Source organism: Onychomys torridus, chromosome 7 (assembly GCF_903995425.1).
Source record: "Onychomys torridus chromosome 7, mOncTor1.1, whole genome shotgun sequence".
Lineage (NCBI taxonomy): Eukaryota > Metazoa > Chordata > Mammalia > Rodentia > Cricetidae > Onychomys > Onychomys torridus.
The window spans coordinates 16,026,866-16,044,532 of NC_050449.1; the positions used below are offsets into that span (position 1 = coordinate 16,026,866).

Consider the following 17,667-nt stretch of genomic DNA (forward strand, 5'->3'; position numbering starts at 1 on the left):
CCTCTCAAGTGCTGGGATTAAAAGCCAGGGCCACCACGCTCAACTTAAATTTCAGGGATTGTGTGTGCACACTCTCTTGCATCCATGACACACGTGATAGAGGACAACTTGTGAGTCAGTTCTCTCCTATCATTTGGGTCCAGGGACACAACTCAGGTTGTCGGGCTTGGTGCTCAGTGTCGTTAATGTAATACTGAGCTATCTTGCTGGGCCCATGGTTTATCTCAAGAACCAGCCAGCTCCGATGTTTCTTTTTTTTAAAACCGTTTACTTACAAACTTTAATTCAGCAAAGGTCTGTGTGGGAGGAAGGGGGAGGGAATACCCCCCTGGAGTGGGTTTGGGCCATCAGGTTTGGGGTGGGAGGCTAGTGGCTCAGCTGGCCAGGGGCAAGAGTCCCTGGGTCCCCTCACCCGGGCAGGCTGTAGAGCTTGTCTGTGTGGGCAGAGAGGAGGCCAGCTCCAGCGATCCGGCCTGGGGATGGTGGTGGTGATTTGGGTTTGGAGGGACATGGTAGAGGCCCAGTGACCTGGGTACAATGGTCAACTTTCACGGACAGCAACAGGGGCTGCTGAAGCCAGCAGAAAACACTGGTTTCTGTACCCAGGCTTTGGACTAAGGGGTGGTTTGCCAAGACCAAGGCTTTGGCCTTCTGTCCACAGGGCAGACACCCTGGAGAAAGGACGATCCCTAGGTCAGAGCTCTTTGGTCCTGAGTCGAGCTTCCGGAGCTCGGCATCTGAGCAGCTCTGACCTAGTGGGACCTGTGACCCAACTTTAAGGCATCAGAAGGCAAGAAGACTATGGCAGGGGCTCTGGAGATACTGGGGTACTGGCCAGAGTAGGCAGGCAGGGGCATGAGACAGCTACACCTGCAGCAGATGACTGGGAAAGAGAGTAGGGTTAAGCTGTTGGAAACCAAGTGTGGAATCTCGGAGGCCCAGGTAGGCCAGACCCTGAAGGAATCAAAGTTGGGGCTTTTCTGAGGTGGGGGTGGGTGGGGTCAATGTGGTCATCATCCTGGTTGTTTTACAAAATAAAAATTAGAAAAGGAAATCAAAGTCAATTGTCTAAGTTTAAAAAAGGGGACTGTCCCTGATCCTCACAGGTCAGGGACACCTCCAAAGGCACTCGAAAGGCCAGAACACAGGAGTGACGAGGCAGGCGAGGAGGCCTGGAGAACTGGGCACAGGAGGCCAGGAGTTGGGGAGGGAAAGAGAGCAGGCCGGGCCCCTCTCTCTTAAGGCTGCAGGATTTTGGCTCCAGGAGCAGGCCTGCAGGTAATGGTGTGGCCCCAGACATCCCCACATTCCTTGAGCTCCGGCTGGTTGGTCAGCAAAGTCTTTTTCAGAGATTTCTCTATTACCCAAAGAATGGACATAAAAAATAAAAATAAAATCCCACAAAACACAAATACCAGAAAAAACCCAAAAGCAATTTGGTGCAGGCCCTTGGAGCATCTCTGGCGCTGACCCCTTAGAAAATCCTCTTCCGCTTCAGGTAGGAGTCCGCGTAGTGGCCGCCGAGGCCCTGGGAGTGCTGGCCCACGTAGCTGCCCTCTGGGCTGGGCTCAGGCGAGGGCAGCAGGTGGGAAAAACTGCGTTTCTGGCCGCCCAGTGGGGTCTGGAGACAGATGGCAGGGGAGGCTGGGTCAGGGGCCTCTCAGGGGCCAGGGCTCCCCAGCCCTGTGACCCCCCTCCCCTTGCCCGTACCTTTAGCAGGTGGCTGTGACCATTGGGCCCAGGGCCAAGGCCCAGGAGCCCTTCACTGGAGCCCATCGGGGAGGAACCGACAGCCTGCGGAAATGAAAGAGGTGGGGCAAGTCATCCCTGGAGGAAACCTTGAGAGTCCAATTCCAGCCCTGTGCCTGCCACCCAGAGCTATGAGGCCTGGTGGTAACTGAACTGTTCCTCCTGTGTCTGTCCTCTGGCAATAAGACCACCTACATTTAGGTGAACTTGAGATGAGGGCAAGCTCAACAGTGTTATGTTCCATACACACAGCAGGAAACCAGAGTGGGCCATGGCCACTCTAGCACGAGCAAGATGAGCTCTGCCACCAATGGAGCCATACCTGAGGCACCCTGGATGACAAAGCCCTACAGACAGACGTGGACACACAGGGCCCAGAACTGGGTGGGGCAGGCTCCTCACCTTGTTGAGGTGGCTCTGCTTGAGGCCAGCCTGTAGGCCGCTGGTGAAGTAGGAGGTGGGTGAACCGGAATAAAAATGAGAGAGGGGTCCCCCACTGCCTCCAGCACTCCGAGGCTCACTGAAGTTGCTAGGTGGGGGGGACATCTGCAGAGAAAAGTTCAAGCGAGTGAGAAAGATAATGGTAGGAACCCTCCCCCACCCTAACTCAGCTTGGTCATGGTGATCTTCTGGGGACCTCTGGGACCCACAGCCATTTTATCAAACTCAGGATGGACCACAGGGTGAGCTCAGGGAGAAACCCTGAGGCCAGTGACCTTAACTTCAACAGACCACTGACTACCTGTGTGTGGCCATGGGGTAAGCTCCCAGGGAACCACCCACTGCCCCTAGGGGGAGAAATAAATGCTTGAGCCTAGAAATCTGAATAGGGCAATATAGCAAGATTGCCTCACAAGCTTGTAGAAGCGGTGGTGGCGCACGCCTTTAATCCCAGCACTGTGGAGGCAGAGACAGGTGGATCTCTGAGTTTGAGGCTAACCTGATCTACAGAGCAAGTTCCAGGACAGCCACAGCTACACAGAGAGACTTTGAGACACACACACACACACACACACACAAAAAAAAAAAAAAAGAAAGAAAAAGAAAAAAGAAAAAAAAAAAACCAACCAAAAAACAAAACAAAGAAACGTTTGTGGAGTTCAGTTCTGAAGAGATAGCACTTCCTGTAACACAGCTGGTGCTGACTGCCATATCCACTTTGGTACACAGCCAGTATGATATTTAGGCAGCAGAATATGGTGTCTTGGCTCTTACCTTGTGTCGGCTGGGTCCATGAGGCCCTAGAGCTGGCTCCCGAGGGTGGGAGAAGAGCCGTCGAGGTCCCACATCCTAAATTAAAGAGGAAAAAGCATGGGGGGGGGGTGTTTGGTGTTTGCCAACCTTACCCTAGGCCAATTCCACAGTTAACACTAGGGATTCATGACCCACACGTGGGCCTGGAGGGGTGTCAGTGAGAGTACAGGTGAATGAATGCCCTGTCTGAGGGGCAGCTGTGCCTGGGCTCCAGGGATGGGTGCTGTGAAATGACTATGTATCGTGCTCAATGGGCAAGACACAGACAGATGAGATAAGATGCTAAGCCCTTTCTCTAGGGAGAAAGCATGCCTTGGGACTTGGCTAAGCTAAGTGCCTGCCCGGCGAGCATGTATGGAAGGCTGGCTTCCATTCCCAGTACCATATAGACTAGGTGTGACGGTAAATGCCTGAGATCCCAGCACTCAGGTAGAGGGAAGAGGGTAAGACATTCAGAGTCTTTCTCAGCTACACACTGAGTTGAGGCCAGCCTGAGCTACATGAGGCCTTGTCTCAAAAAAAATCGAAACCCAAGTAAAAAGTCAACATGGACTAAAGTCTGAAAGAGACAGACATGGACAGTTAAGAAAAGGGAGCACGTTGGCCACAAGCTCCTGACTGCCCACCTAGAGAAAAGACAGGTGGCTGAGCCGCCTCTGACAGAAGTGTCTGGAACCAGGAGTGGTTCTGACTGAGTTGCCTTGGATTTTGGAATGCCACATAAAGGAGACATTGGGAGGGAGAAGGGGGGGTTGGGGGGAGGTTCCTAAGTCCAATGAGAAAGTCACCAGCGTCTCAGGTATAATTCACACACATTTTATACTATTAAAAAAAATTTTGTTGCCTTTTTTTTTTTTTTTTTTTTTTTTTTGAGACAGGGTTTCTCTGTATAGTGCGGGCTGTCCCAGAACTTGCTTTGCAGACTGGGCTGGCCTCAAACTCAGAGATCTACCTGCCTCTGCCTCCCAAGTGCTGCATCAAAGGCGTGAGCCACCATTAGCTGGCAAGAAGTTTTAATTACACTTTTTGTGCCTGTGTGTATCCATGTGTAAGGGGACAACCCGTGGGAGTAGGTTCTCCCCCTCTGCCAGGTGGGACCAACCAACAACAGAACTCAGGTCTTCGGGATTGAGATAAGCATCTTTGCCAGCTGGGAATCTCACCAGCCCACACCTTTAGTAATTTTCTGTTTTTGAGGGTCTCACGTAACCAGGGCCAGCTTTGTACTCCTGATAATCGTGCCTCCACCACCCAGTGCAGGCACAGAACCCAGTTGACAGTATGTGCCTGCTTTGTCCTGTGCCCCACCACACAAGGTCAGATGTGGAATGCCCCGCCTGCACATGTGAGTGTGCCAAAGGATGACCTTGGGTGCTGTTTCTCAGGAGCCATCCATCTAATTTATTCTCTGTAGTCTTGGGCCTGTTTGCTCATGTGTTTGCACACATGTGTATGGAGGACAAAGGATGGCATCCAGGGTCTTTCTCCACCTTGTTCACAAAAGTAAGGTTTCTCACCAGTGTCCACAGCTTGCCAATTCCATTTATCTAGCTAGTCAGCTCCCTCCAGAAATAGTTTCCAGCTCATACTCCCTGGGATTACAGGTAAACTGCCACACCTGCCCAGCTTTTACACTGGTTCTGAGGATCCAAACCCCAGTCCTTCACACTTCACATACTGAACCATTGACTGGCCTAGCCCTGTTCACCTTTTTGGAGACAAAGCATCACTATGCAGCTATGGTTCACCTGGAATTTGCTATGTAGACCAGGGTGGCCTCGAACTCAGAGCCATCTTCCCGCCTCACGAGCAAACCAAGTAGAGACAGGATCTCTTCACTGGCCTGGAGTTTACCTATTAGACTAGATCTCCTGCCTGTTTCTGCCTCTTCAGAATGGGGCTTCAAGCATGCCAGTCCTCCTGGCTTTATTTATGTGGATTCTGAGAATGAGACTCAGATCCTCATGCCTGTGACTGAGCCATCTCCGCTGATGTTTGGACCAGGGGAGCTCACCCTGCATGGTTTGTAGATGGACAGGCAGAATACAGGGCAGCCCAGTACTCACCGAGGGGTAGTCAAAGCCATAGCTGTCAGGCAGCCCTGGCTCAGCGGGCAGGCGGTTGCTGGCAATGGGGCTGAGCAAGCGGGACTTCATCTGGAAGGCTTTGCTGCCACTGTTGCTCCCACTGCTCCCCCCAGGGACTGCGGGACTGGGCAGAGGGGGCTCAGCCGGGCGGCGGCCTCTCCCAGAGCCTCCCCAGCCCCGGGTCTCCTTGCCTGCCAGGTTGCTGGATGGAAGCAGGCTGTGCAGATTCAGGTAGGGGTTCAGGGGGATGCGGTAGTCCTTTGGGGGCTCCCCCAACAGTGAGACCTGTAACAGGAGGGTTGGTTTTGCTAAGGCCATGGGCAGAGGGTACCTCAAAGGGAGGGGAGGCTGGAAACAGGGTGGCACCTTACCCCAGGGGGCGTTGGCAGGGGCCCACTGTCCTTCGGGAGGCCTCTAAGACTGGAGCCTCGGAGCCCCATAGGGGCTGGGGGTGGAGTGAGCTGGGATGCTGGGGGACCCAGACCCATGGGCTCCCGGTCACCCCCAGAAGGGCCCAGCAGTGGTGGTAATAAGGGTTGTGGCTTCCCTCGGCGGGGCGGCAGTTCCGGGGCCAGGCCCCCCCCTAAAGAGAGAAGGAAGGTGTCAGCTAAGGGCCCAGACCTGAAGAACCACTCTACCCATGGCCCTGGGACAAGGGACAACAACCCTGTGCCCTAGAGGCAGTTAGTGAGCCAAGGTCTCTGAGTGTCAGCATTCTAAGACACTCCTAGCTGCCCCATGAGGTGTGCACCAAAGGAACAGGAGAATGACCCAGACAAATTAGGTCACCCGCCCAAGGCTAAACAGAATTCACTGGGGAAGGGCGGCAGGACAGAGGTGGGGTGGCAGGGTCCAATGTTACCTGCAGACAGCTCCCCAAGGAGGGAGTTGGCAGACTGGGCACCGGCCTGGAGGCTACCCAGAGGTGAATCTCCCAGGATCCCAGGCTTCTAGAACAGAGTACAGTCAGCTGAAGGTGGGAACAGTGTGGTCTGGGCACCAGACACAGGTGGGCCACCCACAGTCCTGGCAGTCACAATGCCCAGCACCAACTCCCAAGTTAATCACAGGCAGACACACACATGGAGCCTCCCAACACCTTTGACCCCCACCCATCACCTACTCATGTGGCCTATGGGTTCCTGAATGCCAGGCCCTGTCCTATACATTGGGGATCAATACTTTCTGCCACTGTCACACATACACAGTGACAGTCCTTAGCACCCAGGCCCTTGCTCTTGGCAGAACAATACTGACCCAGGATAACTACATCCCAACCACACAAGGTCGGGCTTTCTTAGCCATATTCACTTTGGGAATAGCTATGGATACCCTGGCCACCAGAGCAGACATCTCTCTAGAGCAGAGAGAAATCTAATTCTGACATAAGGGGTGAGCTAGCAAAGGTGCCTGCTGGGGTGGCCCCCACCGTGAGGCTGTTACCTTTTGGCTCTGGCTTTGCAGGGCTAACTGCAGCAGTGCAGTGGACAGGGCAGGCCCACTGAGCAGCGGCATGGCAGGAGGCGCACCCAGGAGGCCTGGAACGAAACCCGGATGAGCTGTGATAACCCACCACCCAGCACAGCCCCCAGTTCTCAGAAGTGATGGCTGGTCTGAAGGGTCCAGGTAAGGAAGGGCAGGTCTCTCTTCCTGCTGCGGTTTTACTCCCTTCAGGGAGCTCCATCCTCACGCCACAGCCACCAACGTGGGAGGAGTGACTTCTGAATGATACCCCCACAACCACGTGTGGCCCATCTTACCCTGCTTGCCACTGGCACCTCCATGCAGCAAAGGGTTGAGGAGCAGCTGGAGGGAGGCAGATGGGCCCAGGTTGTTCAATAGCTGCAGGATGTTTGGCTCAGGCAGGAGTCCCTTGCCTCTGTTGAGAGCCTGAGGAGAGGAGCAGAGGAAGGCTCAGAGCAGAGGTCACGAAGGGGAGACACTGGTGTCCAGGGGGCACCCCTACTCACCGTGGCCTGGGCAGCAATGAGTGCAGCCAGCATGCTCCGGCCAGGGGGACCTGGAGCACAGAAGGACACACGGAGGTGACTGCCACCCAGGGCCAGGCCATCTGCCCGCTGCTGCGCAGCCTCTGCCATCTCTGCTGTCTCGTACTCCAGCACCGCAAAGCCCTTCAACTGCCCATCCTGGCCACATGCCAGCTGTGGGAGATGCACTTGTAAGCACCAGGCAAGCAACCGCAAAGACCCCAACCACTGACAGTGAGCCACTGGGGAGGATGACTGCTCACTGCTCCCTGCCCTGTGCCCGTTACCTGGTCACTAAATCTGGGTAGAGGATCTAGAAGGCTCTAGAAGGTCAGTTTGCCCAAGGCCACGTGGCTAGCCCAATGGCAGATGGGACCCCCCTCAACTGAAGCCACTGCTCTGGTATTTGTGCTGACATGCTGGGAACAAATCCTGACAGGGACACCAGGAGGTAAGGGATGGTTTGCAGAGTAAGCTGAACACATACACTGGGCCATAGATACTAGGGTAGGTGACTGACTTGGGAGGAGGCACCTAGGCCTGCCAGGTAGCCAGGCCCACAGGCTGGCTAGTCAAAGCTGCTATTGCCGGGTGGATGTGGAGGTCATGGTGCCAGTACAGAGAGGCACTAGTCACAGGCAGAGCTGTGACATTACACCAGCTTCCTGGGTAGCAGCCCAGTGGTTTGTTGGGTCCATACCCTATCTGGAAGCTCACACTAGGTGTGTTCCAGCAGTGATCCCACTGTCTTGCTCTGGCTAGCCTGGAACTCATACACCAACACAGCCTCAAACTCCTGAGTGTTGGACTAAAGATATATGCCACCACACCCAGCCCTTCAAGAAAATAGGTTTTTGGCATTGTGTGTGTGTGTGTGTGTGTGTGTGTGTACACAAGTGTTTTCTAGTCAGTCTCTACTCCTCTGAGACAGACAGGCTCTCTCCCTGAGCCTGGGGCTCACATTTTCTCAGCTAAGCTAGAAGTCAGCAAGGAATCTTCCTGTCTCCACCTTCAGTGCTGGGTTCACACAGTGAGACACTATTCTGAAAGACTGTCTTAAAGAGAGAGAAGGATAAGAGGGCGAAGGCTAGGTGTGCACCCCAGCACCCCAGCACCCCGTCAACACGGGGCAAGAAGGCCTGCATGACACAGCGATTTCAAAATAGCCTTCGCTACACCATGGAAACTTGTCTCAAAAAAAGTAAACTATCAGCCCTTGCTCTGCTGAGAAGAAAAAAGAAGTCACCAGGCGGTGGTGGTGCACACTTTTAATCTCAGCACTCAGGAGGCAGAGGCAGGCGGATCTCCAAGTGTGAGGGCAGCCTGGGCTATAGCGCTAGTTCTAGGACAGCCAAGGCTGTCACACAGGGAAACCCTGTCTTGAAAAAACAAAAACCTAACAAACAAAAAGCAATGTAAGTCAGTCGGGTTGGAGGTAAATACCAGTCCACAGGACCCACATTAAGTTCCCAGAACCCACAGAGAATGCAGACAGGGAAAGCAATGAGAATCTAAGCACAGAATCAGGCACAATAAACATGTGACATGTCCTCAAGCTGCACTCTCAGCCCAGGAAGACTGTTGCTAAGTCTGTTTCCATAGCAACTCACCTGCCTGTGAGCCCAGGCAGGTGGAGCCCTCACCTTGTTTTCTTGCTTTGTTAAAAACAGGGGTCTCACTATGTAGCCCAAGCTGCCCTTGAACTCACACAGATCTTTCTGCCTCTACTTCTGCAGTGCTAGGATTTAAAGGCGTATATCACAGCCTGACTCCAGCACTCACTCAGGAGGCAGAGTCAGGTAGATCTCTGTGAGTTCATGGCTAGCCTGGTCTACACTGTGAGTTCCTGGACAGTCAGAGCTATGTACAGACACTGTTTTTTAAAAAAGACAAAGAAAAGAAAGGTGTGTATTATTATGCTCAGTGCTTTATTACGTGAAAAAAGTTAGTTATTTTACTTATTTTGTGTGTGTGAGTTCATGTATGTCATGGGAGATGTGTGGAAGTCAATGGACAACTTGAGGGAAATTGTTCTCTTTCTACCATGTAGGGCTCAGGAATCAAACTCATGTCATCAAGCTTGTCATTACCTACTGAGCTGGGATGAATCCAGGTCCTTGCACAGAATAGGCAGCTAAGCCATGCCCCCACCCCCTCACTGGTGCATTCTAGGTAGGCACTCTACCCGTGAACCACACACATGGCTCATAAACTGTGCTTATCTTATAAACCAACAGAGATGGATGCAAAGGAGTCACAATGTGTGACTGAACAGGGAGTTCTGAACAGGCAGGTGGAGACAAAGACCATGATCTGTCTCTGACCCTCAAGCCCAGGTTCTTTCTATTCAGGGCATCAGAACACAACTGCAGACTAAACACTGCTCAGTAAGTATCTAAGGAGGAGCTGCCATATAGCTCTGTGGTAAAGCATTTGCTGGGCAAGGTACTGAGTTCCATTCAGCATTGGCAAAATAAATAAATACATGGGACCATAGAATGAAGGAGCGGGGTTAGGGATTTAGCTCAGTGGTAGAGCACTTGCCTAGCAAGTGTAAGGTCCTGGGTTCGGTCCTCAGCTCTGGTTAAAAAAAAAAAAAAAAAAAAAAGAGGAGAAAAAAAGAAAGAAAAGAATGAAGGAGCACCATGTAGCAGTGGCGCATGCCTTTAGCAGATCTCTGTGAGTTCGAGGCCAGCCTGGTCTACAGAGTGAGATCCAGGACAGGCACCAAAACTACACAGAGAAACCCTGTCTGGAAAACCTTCCCCCCAAAAGAATGAAGGCGCAAGCTTTTATAACCATCACTCACAATGGTCAGTGAGACGGCTCGGTAGGCAAAGCCCTTGCTGCTAAGCTTCACAAACTGAATTTGATCTCCAGTGCCCACATGGTTGAAGGAGAAAGGATGCCTGTAAGCTGTCCTCTGAACACTGTACAGGTTCAGGGGTACTGAACACTGTACAGGCCCTGTAGTACGCACACTTCTAGGCACACATATACAGAGGCATACAAGTAAGTAAGTATATAAGTTTTGGGTTTTTTTTTTAACAAGATACTGTGGTGGCTTGAAAGAAAATGCCCCCACAGGGAGTGGCACTATTAGGAGGTGCAGCCTTGTTGGAGTGGTGTGGCCTTGTTGAAGGAAATGTGTCATTTGAAGGAGCAGACTCTGAGTTCTCCTATGCTCAAGCTACTCTACTCCCAGTGTCACAGTTCACTTCCTGTTGCCTTCTAGCAAGATGTAACCAGCACCATGTCTCACCATGATGATAATGGATTAAAAACTCTGAACTCAATGTTTTCCTTTTTAAGCATTGCTGTGGTCATGGTGTCTCTTCACAGCAACAGACACCCTAACTGACACAGACTCCTTTAATACTCTCTGTGGGGCACTCAGGAGGCAAAGGCAGGCAGATCTCTGAGTTCCAGGCCATCCAGGGCTATGAAATGAGATCCTGTCTAGAAAATGGGAAGGAGAGGACAAGAGAGAGAGCGCAAAGTGCAGACAAAGGGATTTGCTGAGGATACAGAGGCTGGAATCCATCTAAGCGCTGGCTTGGTGCTGGGAGCCCATAGGTTCAAGAAGCCTTTGATGAGAGCTGGGGCTGAGCGGGGAGAGAATGCTTCCCTAGAATGCAGAAAGCCCTAGGGAATTCCAGCTCCTACACCCCATAAACTTAGCATGCTAGAGCATGCCCTACCTGAGAAATAGAGAGCCAGGACAAGCTGGAATTCAAGCTCATCCTCATCTATATACCAAGTTCAGGGTTAGTATGTCCTATATGAGATGCTATCTCAAAAAACAAAACAATAAACAGAGTCAGGTAGAGTGTCACCCTACCCATAATTCTAGCAATTATGAGGTTTGGGCAAGAGCAGGCTAGCCTGGGCTCCATGGCGTAAGTAATGAGTACATGGATGATGGGGAGATGAGAACTCCCTGCCTACTTACAATAGATGAGCTGAGGATTGGCATTCACATCTGGCTCTCAAACACCATTCCCCAGAACCTCTCCCAAGAGTCTCACTCAACACTGTGGTGGCTGCTTTATCAAAGGGCCCAGGACATACCTGACAGAAGGTGGGGGTATAGACGGCTGACAGTGCCCGGCGCAAGGCATCCACGTCGCTGAAGCCGGGTGGCAGGTGGTCCACACAGAGACACCGGGAGTGCAACAAGGCAGGGGTCAGCTGCCCGGCATCTGTCCAGTGCACGTACAGTGTGCGTGGGCCCATTGGCTTGCCCAGCAAATCAGACTTGGCCCTGGCAGCCGAGTCCTTCTTCATGTACTCTGCAAAGCCGTAGCCCTTAGAGTGGCCTGTTCGCTCACTGTACACTAGGAAGCAGCGCTCCAGGCTGCCAAACGGCCGCACCAGCTCCTCAAACTGTGCCTGTGTCAGGCTGGGTGGCAGGTTGGCCACACACAACAGAGCATCGGTAGGCTGCAGCTGAACGGACAGCTCCCGCTCTCGAAGGTGGCTCTGGTGGAAGGCGTTGATGGCAGCTTCGGCCTGCTCCCCATTCAGCAGGGTCACAAAAGCTGCAAGGTACAAGAAGACTTGGGGTCAGAGTGCACTTGTGACCCTATCCTGGGCCCTCTAAACCAAGTGTGATGGCCAAACCAGGAACATCAACTGCCACTGGCAAGCACAAACAAGCCATCTGGAGCCTTGGTTCCACAGTCCTTCCCCCTGACATAATCCTGAGCGGTTACTCACTGTTCACATGGCTCTGCCCAGTGTGTCACTGGGTGACACTGAGGTTAATGGTTAAGCAGGTGGTCAATAGAGCTCAGGCTTAAGCCCTAACTAAGCTTTTTTTTGTTTGTTTTCAAGACATGGTTTCTAGCAGCCCTGGAATTCTTTTTGTAGAGTTAGAGACCACAGAGATCTGTCTGCCTCTGCCTCTGAGTGCTGGTATTAAAGGTGTGGGCCAACACTGCTAGCTTTTTTTTTTTTTTTAATTGTATTTTATGTGCATGCTTGCCTGCATATACGTCTGTGCACCACCCATGTGCCTGCTGCCTGTGGAGGTCAGAAGAGGGTACCAGATCCCCTGGAACTAGAGTTACAGATGTTTGTGAACCATTATGTGGGTGCTGGGCATTGAACGTAGGTCCTCTGGAAGAGCAATCAATGCTCTTAACTACTGAGCCATCATTCCAGCCCCAGGCCCACTGTTCTTAAAGGTTCTGGCATCTCAACTTTCTCATCTGTCAAATGGAACAGGCTAACCCTCATATCTACCATTTTTGATGGAGAATAAACAGGTCCAGATCAGCAGTCCAAGATCCAGGCTGTGGGTAGGGAATGGTATAGCACATGTCTGTGATCCCAGCATTTGTAAGACTGGGGACAGAGTTCAAAGTCATTGTGGGCTATCTAGTGAGATTCTGTCTTAAAAAACCAAGGGCTGGAAACAGTAACATAGCTTAGCTGGCAGAGTGCTTACCTAGCATGCATGACTCCTTGGGTTCCGTCTATAGGGCAGGTGTGGTAGAAGTACATACCAGTGATTTTACCACATGCAAGACTGAAGCAGGAGGATCAGAAATCCAAGGTCACCCTTGGCTACAATGTGAGCTGAGGCCACCTTGGGCTACATAACACACGGTCTCAAAACCACCAATCGAAGACTGGGGATGTAGTTCAGCATTAAGAGCATTCATTTTTGGCACCACAAAATAACAACAATAATAAAGAAAAAATATCAGGACTAAGAATATACCTCAGCATGAGAGCACCTTTCTAGCATGTGCGAGGCTCTATATTTAAGCTCCAATATCACACACATACAGAGCACTCACAAAATCAAGTGAAAAAATAAAAAATACAAAAGGGTAGAGGACCAGATGGCGCAGCACAGAGAGGCCTTGCCCCCGAACTGATAACTAAGTTCGTCCTCACGGACATGGTGGAGTACGTGAGATGGACTCCTGCAAGTGGTCCTCAGACCCAAACGGATGCCCCCCATTAAAGATACAACAAAGCAACCAGAGATAGTTGGTCTTCAGAGCCCCGCTAGCTTCCTCAGAACATCTTACCACCAGAGGAAACCTTGTTCAGAGATCCTAGGCAGGTGGCCCAGCCTGTGTCCTCGTCAGCTCCCATCACAGCAACTGGTGTGGCTTCCTGGACCCTGCCCCTTTACCTGACCTCCACTCAGTGCCCCCATTGCTTTTGATTCCATAACCCCATTTTACCTCTTTAGGTTTGAAGGTCTCATGTACCCCAGGCTGTCCTCAAATGCATTCTGTAGCCAAGAGGCCTGAACTTCTGATCCTCTACCTCCAGAGTCAGAGAACTCTCAAGCGTCACTTCTCTGCTTTACCACGTATGTGCTGGGACTGGCCTCGGGCCGCCAGCCTGGTGCCGCCAGCCTGGTGCAGTCCTTTACCCACTGAGCCACCTCACTTGCTCCTAGGAGCATTTTTCAGAGGGACCTAAGCATCCTTGGATTCTGGTGTGCTCCAGGCCCTGTGGAGGTGACTGCATTGGGTGCTTGCTAACTGTCTGCTTGTTGATACCTATGACTATATTCTTTTTCTTTCAGCTGTACAGGTACAGGTGGAAGCTGGCCTCTCATTTGAAGCCTGGGCTTGCTGATCAGGGAAATCTACCCAGCCATTCACACTTGGATTATGAGTGGGTCATCAGGCCCAGCCAGCATTTCCATAGGTGCTGGGGCTCCAACTGTGGTGCTCATGCTCATCTGGCAAGTGCCGCGCCATCGCCCTGGCCCTCTTAGGCAGCTGCGTCGTCCTAGACAGTCTGAGCATCTCAGCTCATCCTTGCTTGTTCTGTGCACACAAGCACGGTGAGCAGAGACCAGCTTTCCAGCTGTAGCCCACCTGCCTCCAATGCCCAGGATCTAACTCACTACCTAGCCTGCCAGGTAGGGCTTAACAGGGGCACATTCTCCACATTAGATTTTCAGAGAAGGTTCTAGACGCTCTTCACACCTGCTATAATACTGGAAAGCACAGACATTCATTGATGGCCTCACACAAGAAGCCAACGTCTTATCTATACGGACACAGACTTGACCATTCCATGTGTGGGCAAATGTGCCAGCCTCAGCCTACAATGACAGAGGAGGGTGGCCTGTGGGCTTGGGTTATGAGGGGACAGGTAAGAACAGTGGTGGAGCTGAGCACAGTGATACATGCCTTGTATGGCCAGCACTTTGGAAGTGGAGGCAGGAGGATGTCTTGATGTTCAAGGTCATTCTCACTCACACAATAAGTTTGTTTAACTCTAGTCTGGTTTATATGAGACCTGATTAAAATAAAACCAAAAGCCAAAAACCAAAAATGGGGCTGAAGAGATGACTCAGCTTTTTTTTCCCCCTCGAGACAGGGTTTCTCTGTGTAGCTTTGCTCCTTTCCTGGAACTCATTCGGTAGCCCAGGCTGGCCTCAAACTCACAGAGATCCTCCTGGCTCTGCCTCCCGAGTGCTGGGATTAAAGGCGTTCGACTCAGCTCTTAAGAGCACTTGTTGCTCTTGCAAGGACCTGGGTTTGGTTCCTAGTATCTACATGGCAGCTTAAAACCTTTTATAACCCTGTTTCCACAGAATCTGGTGCTCTCTTCTGGCTTCTGTGGGCACCAAGCTTACAAATGGTGAACAAGCAAAACACCCATAACACATCAAATAAAGAACTAAAACTTACACAAAAGGCTAGGTAATGACTTTTTTTTAAATTTGGTATTTCGAGACAGGGTTTCTCTGTGTAGCCCTTGCTGTCTTGGATCTCACTCTGTAGACCAGGCTGGCCACGAACTCAGAGATCCACATTCCTCTGCCTCCTGAGTTCTGGGATTAAAAGTCACCACCTGGCACATGCCTTTAATCCCTGGATCTACAGGACAGCCAGGGCTACACAGAGAAACCCTGTCTCGAAAAACCAAAGGAAAAAAACCCAAAAACCAAAAAACCCAAAGCGGGCTGGAGAGATGGCTTAGAGGTTAAGAGCACTGACTGCTCTTCCAGAGGTCCTGAGTTCAATTCCCAGCACCCACATGGTGGCTCACAACCGTCTGTACTGAGATCTGGAGCCCCTTCTGTGCACACAACAAATCAATCAGACCCCAGAGCAGCAGTGGAAGCTAGAGAAGGACCTCTACAAGCTTCAGGGCAGCGGGGCTGCACCAGGACCCCAGGACCACCTGGCTACAGAGTGAACCAGAAAGAGGCAGAGCGAAGGCCGGGTAAAGGAGCCTGCTGCCATGCCTAACAAGCCGAGTTCTAGTCCCTGTAATCCCGGCTTCCCAGTCTGAGATGGGAGAGCTGCCTATGACAGAGGCAAGAGATGCTGCCTCAGCAGGGGGGAAGAACTGACTTCAGACAGCTGTCCTCGAACTTCCATACTTGTTGCTCATGCTCACACTCATACGCACAAAATAAACAAGCTGGCATGGTGGTACACGCCTCTAATCCCAGCACTCAGGAAACAATGGCAGGAAGGTGGCGGATCTCTGTGATTTCAAGGCCAACCTGATCTACATAGTGAGTTACAGGCCAGGAAGAGCTATATTCACTATACAGCCAGGACAAGGATCAGACAACAGCTCCTGTTGAGTGCATCCTCTAGGACAATATAGGACCCACAGTTCAGGAGAACAAATGCTGAGCCAGGTCCCTCCTGTCACCGTTGGGGACTGTCATCCTTGCCCTGGCCCGCCCATGGCTCAACAAACCTGTCCCTTTGTATTTGTCCACGAAACAGTACTTGAGTTCGTAGTCGCTCAGGAGATCATGTACTTCCTGCAAAGACACAATCAGAAGCCAGGAGTCACTGACCAGGCCTGGCTATAAGTGGACCCACCATACAAACAGATAAGCAAAAACCCCCATTTTACAACTATCTTCTACCCAAGGCTATGCAGGGCAAGGTTGTAGATTACATGCTAGGAACACGACCTGTCTGATCTTCTATGTAAGGGTCCAACAACTTTACAACTAATTACTTAGCTATTTTGTGAACAAGGCAACTGAGGCTGTAAGAGGTGAATTACACAAATTGTTAGGCCAGACAGGGCATGCCACTCAGGGTACCTGATCAGGGACTCCATGCACTTAAGGACTATACACTGTGCGGTTGATTGCACAGGCCACCCCAAGCTCCCTCATATTGACAGGGCTGCTGTTAATGAATGCTGGCTTCCAGGGCAAGTTGCCTGGCCTGCTTTCATCTGATGACCTATGTATGAGCCCACTGAGATAGGATGGGCAGTGCCAGATATGCACCAGACCACGCACACAGTTTTCTATTCCAGGTCTGCACCCATATCATGCTCCCCAACACCTCTGGAGCTTCAATAGCCATGTGCCCACATACTAGTAGGTACTAGGGTGAGCCAGTAAGCAGAGATCCTTTTGTTTGGGTTTTCAAGACAGAGTTTCTCTGTGTAGCTCTGGCTTTCCTGGAACTCACTCTGTAGACCAGGCTGGCCTCGAACTCACAGAGATCCATCTGGCTCTGCCTCCTGAGTGCTGGGATTAAAGGCATGTGCCACCAGCGCCCGGCTATATGAGCAGAGATTCTTAGCAGCGAGCAGAAAGGGCCTATCCCACCACCACCCGGGCAGGGCAGCATAGATACCACTTTCTTAGGTTCAAAGAGCATTGCACGCCCTGCTCCATGCAGGTCCCCAAGAGAAGGGCACTCCCGGCAGACAAGATTAGCCACAGGGAAGTGTCACAGAATACACAATCCCACCCCCACCCCGCCCCTTCACGTCGAAGGGAGACTTCATTTTCTCAAGTCAATTCTAGTAGGCCTTCTGAGGGATGCAGCTCCAACTTCCGGGTCTACTTAAAGGTGTTGATTCATCTTTGATAAAGAAAGGCCATACTCTAATCCTGAAACTTCCAGATTTGAGCTCCCGCCACCCCACGGCAGAAGAGGGAAGCCCTCTCTGAGTATGCTTGGGCCAGTTGGATCCTCTCTGTCAACCAATCCATTCACAATCCCCCGCAACACTTCAATGCGGCCACAGCTGCACGCCCCCTAAACTACCTGCCCCTTCAACACTTGGTCTCGCCCAAGCCCGGTGGTCGCCCCTAGCAACGTTGGCCCGCAGTCCAAGTTGGTTCTTTTGCCCTTCCTGACCATGCCGTTTCCACCTTTCTTAACGTCTCCTGAACCCGGGAGAGGATGCGGCACTGGGCAAAGCCCCCGCACACAGCAGCGTTGGTATTGCCTGGCTTCCCCCTGCGCACGCGCACCGTGGCACTTCCCGCCACGCTCTCACCCCCCCCATACCTGGTTGGTCACGTCCCCCGGGAGGCCTCGGATCAGTATCTTGCGGCGGTTACGGAACTGGCGCTCAGTATGTTCCAGGCGTTTCCGGATCTCTTCCGGATCGAGCGGCGGCAGCTCTTGCTCAGGCGCCCGGCGATCGGCGGCCTCGGGAGTTTCCGCTTCGGCCTCCGCCTCCGGGCTGAGCGGCGGCCGGTGAGTAACGGACACGTCGGCCGCCATCTTGGGAGACCCGGCGCCTTCTGGGACCAGCGAGCTCAGGGCGGAGCGACATAGAGCGGCAAGGAGGGCGCGCGTACTGATTGGTTGGTGGAAGTCCCGCCT

General features: G+C 52.1%; 1 protein-coding gene across 3 annotated transcripts; it reads right to left on the bottom strand.

Moving 5' to 3' along the window:
* Window positions 1-257: 257 nt before the first annotated feature.
* Raver1 (ribonucleoprotein, PTB binding 1) lies at window positions 258-17,607 on the bottom strand. 3 transcript variants are annotated; one of them, XM_036192806.1, is made up of 14 exons: window positions 17,347-17,607; window positions 15,779-15,845; window positions 11,150-11,619; window positions 7,061-7,252; window positions 6,851-6,980; window positions 6,534-6,628; window positions 5,953-6,040; window positions 5,462-5,673; window positions 5,070-5,375; window positions 2,965-3,039; window positions 2,152-2,295; window positions 1,711-1,794; window positions 1,472-1,621; window positions 258-1,357 (listed from the first exon to the last, which is right to left on the bottom strand). In XM_036192806.1, exons 1-13 carry the CDS (start codon window positions 17,563-17,565, stop codon window positions 1,475-1,477), a joined length of 2,229 nt encoding a protein of 742 aa, XP_036048699.1. In that variant the 5' UTR covers window positions 17,566-17,607; the 3' UTR covers window positions 258-1,357; window positions 1,472-1,474. The 3 variants fall into 3 exon arrangements, with proteins under 3 accessions (XP_036048699.1, XP_036048700.1, XP_036048698.1); XM_036192807.1 differs by having other exon boundaries at window positions 1,340-1,621; window positions 5,953-6,037; XM_036192805.1 differs by having other exon boundaries at window positions 1,340-1,621; window positions 17,347-17,606.
* Window positions 17,608-17,667: the final 60 nt, after the last annotated feature.

Coding starts and splice junctions, on each gene's coding strand:
- Raver1 (XM_036192806.1), bottom strand. CDS start 17,565: ATGGCGGCCGACGTGTCCGTTACTCACCGGCCGCCGCTCAGCCCGGAG. Junction 7,253..11,149: donor ATACCCCCACCTTCTGTCAG/GTATGTCCTGGG, acceptor CATCTCCCACAG/CTGGCATGTGGCCAGGATGG. Junction 5,376..5,461: donor CCCTGCCAACGCCCCCTGGG/GTAAGGTGCCAC, acceptor CTCCTGTTACAG/GTCTCACTGTTGGGGGAGCC.